This window comes from Lactuca saligna, chromosome 5 (genome assembly GCF_052625555.1).
Source record: "Lactuca saligna cultivar CGN05327 chromosome 5, ASM5262555v1, whole genome shotgun sequence".
Lineage (NCBI taxonomy): Eukaryota > Viridiplantae > Streptophyta > Magnoliopsida > Asterales > Asteraceae > Lactuca > Lactuca saligna.
This window is the reverse complement of record NC_136421.1, coordinates 121887447-121893446: the sequence shown is the minus strand read 5'-3', so window position 1 is coordinate 121893446 and position 6000 is coordinate 121887447. Positions and strand designations below refer to the sequence as shown.

Sequence of the window (6000 nt, the reverse complement as noted above, 5' to 3'; positions counted from 1 at the left end):
TGCTCAACTCTGGCCCTCTCATCACTATCTACTAGAAATCCATTAGTGAATGACATCTAGGAGCATACCAACAGCTTCAAATCAACCACATGATTTCTTTTAATTTTCTATAGACTAACACTTGGTTTTTCACTGAGTAGAAGTTTGTTTTTGTGTTTTCTTCTCCATCATAAATGCAAGAAATAACACCTTACTTCCATTTACTTAAGTGGTGGTCATAGTTGTGAAAGAAGTACGAAAAGTTTCTTAGTAGAACATATATAATACTTTAACAAATTTATCCTATTATAACATTGTAGTATTATTTTTTTTCTTTATTATAACATTGTGCTTTCATTACTTTAATTTTTCTTTATTCGGATATTGTATTTTAAAAAATTGAACAAATTAAAGCTTTCTAGCTTTGTATTTTAGATACGCAAAATACCCTTCATGCATCGTGCTTAACACGACCCCTAAGAATTACCTGGTGTGGTGTGGTGTATATATATATATATATATATATATATATATATATATATATATATATATGTATATATATATATATATATATGTGTATATATATATATATACACACACACACTACAAGAATAAGAACCTATAGCGACGAGATCTATAGGGACGACATTTGTCGTTGCTATTGGCTACCTATAGGGATGACATCTCGTTGCCATGGATTTGATGATTTTTTTTACTTTTGAGGCTACAGCGACGACTTCTCGACTCAGTGTGTTAAGTGGGAAAGGATGTGTGTTTAGCGCGCCCTTCACGAAAATAAATCTCGGACGTTGATAGCTATAGGGATGACTTGTCGTCCCCATAGCTTTCTATGCCCAACATTAGAAGAGCATCCCCTTCGTTTCATGCATGCACGCTCAATCATCAGTCTCTCTCTCTCTCTCTCTCTCTCTATCGACAATTCACCCCTGGGCCCTGGTGACTTCCTCACCTCCTACTCCCGACAAATCTTCTTACTAACTCTCGATCTTCATGTTAGTTGCTGAAGACCACCGACGATTAGCTTCAATGCCGACGAATCTAACTACCAGCTTCATTTTCACCTCCTGTTACAAATTCTAAAGAATAGATGCCCCACTCCGGCGACCTAGGTTAGTGTTCAATTATTAGGAGCCTCTTCATTTCATCCTCTACAAATCAGGCTTTCAGACTTGGGAGTACAGGTATTCTCCTTTCATTTCAGACATTCGTAATGATTCTATAAAGGTGGAACAATTGTGAATTTACATTTTATTCAAATGAAGAGTAGCCTTTTGATTTTATGTTTTTGTTTACAGGTACTCTGGTTTTATAGTCAATGAAGTGGATTTAGATGGAAATGTTGTTCATTTGACTTCCTTAGATGCACCAATGGAGGTCTGTTATCATCTAATTAACAATCATATCCATTCATCCTTACATCTGACTTTAGCGGTCTACATTTTTTCGATTCAGACAGCAGAGGAACATGAATCAAAGACTACAAATCAAACTAATGGTAACCATTTTAGTGAAATTGAATCGTTTAGAGCCTTAGCTGGTGACTCTGATTCCAACTCCCTGAAGGAGTTTATACATAAGCTAAATTCAAATGATGAAGATGGAGTTATAGTTACCAATACCTCCATTGTTCTTTCTCCAAGTTCTGATAAAGTTCATCGAATAGTAGGAATCTTTCTTATCAATGTTTCTTTTCATCAATTATAGCTAATCAATAGTATGTGTATGTGTAATTTACTAATAATTTGCTCCCTTCAGGCAGTTCATGATTTTTTTTAAAGAGAAACTCAAGTTCTTGGTTACAGACGCAGTAGATGGACCTGAATCCTCATCAAAATGCATACTTACATGTCTGCTTCAGGTTCTTTTGTTGATATCCTTTTTCTTTCATTATTAGTAGACTATCCAAAGATACTTCGCATGTAAATCAGCAGTTAACAAGAATTATGTTACTCTGATTGTATTGTAGATCAAGTCTCTTGTGTGTTTGCAACCACCACTCGTGCCTATTCATCTTATAGCACAGGACAGGTGCTTCATCATATTCTTTAATCTTAATATTTAACTAAATGCACCTAATTGAATATAGCATGTGCTTTGGTCTTAATTTATATCATTGAATTTTTAAATTAGTCATTATTATTATTCATTTTATGGATAATAATTGTGGTATTAATTTATTAACACTTGATTGATTCAACATGGAATTACAACTATGTTGCACATATCGAGCATATGATGCCATGGATGAAACAACTGTTGCCTTCTCAATTGGTTTCAATTCCTCACGAAAAAAGTAAGCTTATATTATTTTGAAGGACTACACCACATTTTCTTTCATCTTTATTTTATTTTTTTTCTTACAGAACCATACATTCCTTTCTTTATGTTACAACATTGTACTTAAAAAAAATCCACAATGCCATAATTGGTCAGACTTTTCAAAGTATAATTTCTTAATAAGAAAAAGAAATGAATGAAAGTTTGTTTCTATATAAATATTAACTTATTTGATTCAGGATATTTGTTGGATACAACAAATCCATCAGGATATTTGATATTCATCGCCCTGGTAGAGATTTCCAACAACATTCAACGATCCAAGGAAACAAGGAAGGATAATCAGGTTGGTGTGGTTAATTACAAGGGTATTTTGGGTATTTCACTAATAATGAGCTTTATTCCTTGCTCTCACGTATCATATTATCAATTGCCTTTTCTCCAAGTCATACGGGGATGCTTGCTACAGGGTCTTATAATCAAACTACAGCAATACATAGAGAAGATAATATGGAGCTCTTATATGTCCTACATGGTCATGAAGGTGGGGTTACACATGTAAGTAAGCTATATATATATATATATATATATATATATATATATATATATATATATATATATATGCATGTTTATATTTAATCATGGTTTAAAAAATGACCATTTTACCCTTAGGTTCAATTCTCCAAAGATGGGAATTATCTTTGGAAAATAATGAAAGAGGCAGAGGTAATAAGAAGAGGAAAGGAAGAGATGAGACTCCTTATGACAGTAGAGGTTCCTCAGGTAGTGTCTATTATAGCAACATACATTCATATATTTGTTTATTATAGCATCCTATTTCCTTTCATTAATGACAATGTTTTGCTTTTGAAACTTTATATTCTTTATTAATGACAATGTTTTCAAATATTCATCTCCAGATTTCATCTTTGTAAGGAAAACAAGGATAGACAAGAGGCATTAGGGGTAAATATTCTTTTTGTATCATTTGAGTTTTTACATTTTCTCTCTATCTATGAAGTCTGACTTTATGTGGCACTTGCACAACGTAAGGAAGACAGAAGGGCAAGATTGCAGGTATGTTGAGACTTGAGACATATGTTCTTACTTCTTATGCAATATAAACATTTTAATGACAATTTTGCCCTTTTTGTATATAGGCACAGTTCTCATAGATGCGTCCAATTGCAATGGCGCTAGCTGTAGCACCACGTATGCCAATGTATCCACCTGGTGGGCCAGGTTTAGGTCAACAGATATTCTATGGTCAAGCTCAGCCTACATTCATTCCTCCACAGGTAATAACATTTAATAAAAATTATTCTTTTTATTATAATCATGTTTAAAGATTTTTCATGGTGTTGAATATTTTGTTCTTGTAAAGATCTTTTCAAAACTAAACAACTCTTTTTTAAAATCATGTACAGCCTGGATTTGGGTATCAACAGCAACTCGTGCTAGGTATGCGTCCAGGTGGCGCCCCAATGCCAAACTTCTTCATGCCAATGGTGCAGCAAGGTCAAAAATTTCAACACCCAGGTGGCAGGCATGCTACTGGTCTAGGTCAGCAAAACCATCAGCCCATACCCCTAATGCAGCAACAGGTTAGAATTCCAATCACTTGTAAAAAAATTTCAGTGATATTAATAATTAAATTAATTAATTGAGATTGATTACAACAAATGAATAACAGATGATGCGTTGAGAGACACTGGAATCACAAATGAATTCCAATCTTCGTGGGAAGATGTACCGTTACCCCTGGACGGAATGTTCCTGTAACGCCCCGTTTATTTAAATAAACTAGTAAATGTGAGCCCCAGACTGATTTGCGAAGAATTTTAGATGTTGAGGGTTAAAAGTGTTAATTTTAGATTTGTTTTGTAAGTAGTTATGAAGTCAAGGGCTGATTCGTAAAATTCGGAATTGAATTGTAAAGAATTTTAGGAGCCGAGGTCTAAAGGGTAACTAATGGAGCAAAATTGAAAGGAATAAAAGAAGGGGGGCTGGAAGTGTATATTATGGAAATAAGTTATAATAGTCACAGGTATATAAGCCATATAAGAACCCTAACCCTAATGCTTTCTTTAGCCGCCACCTTGTGACTCTCCATCCGTCGCTCCCCCTTCTCCTCATTTTTCTGATCAACTTTGGGATGCCCGTCAACTTCCGTTAGCCACCAATACTTTATCGTCGGGTTACCAAAGAAGACGAAAGTTGCTGCTCCGATGTGATTCAGTAATAAAGGTCGGAGACCCACTGTTGCATCACTACCACCTAGTTTCTTTCATCCTTCGATCACCCTCCCAGCTGCCACTACCGCTTTGCTCGTTTTTTGATCAGTCGAGCCATCGAGCGGTGGAGCTCCTACCTTCCAGTAAGTGCAGTCGACGATATGACTGTCGAGTAAGTCCGTTGCCACCTTCCGCCGTCCTCCCCCTTCTTGTTTTCTTTCTGGTGACGCTCACAGCCGCCCTCAACTGTTGCCGATGCTTTTTCTAGTCATCTTTCGCTCCTGGTGTTATTCCACAGCAACAAACCTTTCCTTCAATGCCCCGATCGAGGTTCACCACCAGCAGGAGGGATCAATTGTGTTCGTTGGGTGGGTGCACATGAGTAGGTGTGTTGACGTATTGAGTTCTTTTACATGTGTGAGTAGATGGCCGGAAGTCAAGCAACCACCATGGCAGCCAACCATGGTGGTTTCCACCATGGATGTCTACTTCTGCCACCACCGGCCACCGTGAGGTGGTGGCTGTGTGTGTGCAATATGGTGTTGGTGTGTGTGGAATCAATATGGAGCTGCATTAGCATTCTCAGTCGGAAATTCTATGAAAAACCCCACCACCACCACCTTGAGGTGGTGGCTGCCGCCAAGCACCGCCACTGGCCACCATGGTGTGGCTATGTATGTGTGTTAATTTGGATAAAAGCCTTGTAATTGTAATTATATTTGATTAATAAGAAAAATAATAATAACCACCACCGTAAGGTGGTGGCCGCCGCTGTGAGCCGCCATTGACCACCACTACCCGAGGTGGTAGTAGGTGGTGCCCCATTAGCAAACCCTAATGGGCATAGAGATTGGTTTTGGGCCTATTGGGCCATGTTTGGGTGGAAAACCCTAATTATGAGTATTGGGCCTTAGACTTATTGGACCCACTTTTGGTCCATTGAGATTGGATTGAATATTAAGCCCAATTATTCCATGTCATTTATCTAGTAGAGTAAAGAACTTAATGGACTAAGTCCTTAATGAGCTAATTGAGAAAATATTAATATTTGGGAATTTATCAGGACACACGAGAATTATTTAATAAGTGAAATACTAAATAATAATCATTGACAGAAATTAATCTAAGCAACAATGGACTTAATGGATTAAGTCCCTAGTGGGTTAAGTAAAAAAACACTTAACCCTAGTTATCTTTTGATGTGAAACCCTAATTTCACTTGGGCTTTGTGTTGGCCCATCCGAGAATAATCCAATGGACTAGAGTAATTAGTTGGGCTTTAGGGTAAGGCCCATATGAAAGATTGGGCCCAATTTGGAAAATTAGGCCATAGTTGGGGCCTAGATGGTTGTATGATATTGGGCCCTAGAGTGATACATGTTGGAGTGGACTGATCAATTGGTCCTAAAGGGAAGTCCATGTAGAGGTTTGGGCCCGATTTGGAAAATTGGGCCATATGTTGGACTTTGATCCCTAGTTGACTTTGGGC

The 6000-nt window shown here is 37.1% G+C and overlaps 1 protein-coding gene and 1 long non-coding RNA gene across 2 annotated transcripts; both read left to right on the top strand.

Moving 5' to 3' along the window:
- Window positions 1-1001: 1001 nt before the first annotated feature.
- Window positions 1002-1626, top strand: LOC145047150 (uncharacterized). The gene is made up of 3 exons (XR_013682123.1): window positions 1002-1109; window positions 1296-1374; window positions 1453-1626. It is a non-coding gene; the product is annotated as an uncharacterized LOC145047150 (long non-coding RNA).
- A 1814-nt stretch (window positions 1627-3440) lies between these two features.
- On the top strand, window positions 3441-3997 carry LOC144998731 (polyadenylate-binding protein 2-like). The gene is made up of 3 exons (XM_078958468.1): window positions 3441-3575; window positions 3705-3881; window positions 3971-3997. The coding sequence occupies exons 1-3, from the start codon at window positions 3453-3455 to the stop codon at window positions 3980-3982; spliced, it is 312 nt and encodes a 103-aa protein (XP_078814594.1). The 5' UTR covers window positions 3441-3452; the 3' UTR covers window positions 3983-3997.
- The last annotated feature ends 2003 nt before the right edge of the window (window positions 3998-6000 follow it).

Coding starts and splice junctions, on each gene's coding strand:
- LOC144998731 (XM_078958468.1), top strand. CDS start 3,453: ATGCGTCCAATTGCAATGGCGCTAGCTGTAGCACCACGTATGCCAATG. Junction 3,576..3,704: donor CTACATTCATTCCTCCACAG/GTAATAACATTT, acceptor AATCATGTACAG/CCTGGATTTGGGTATCAACA.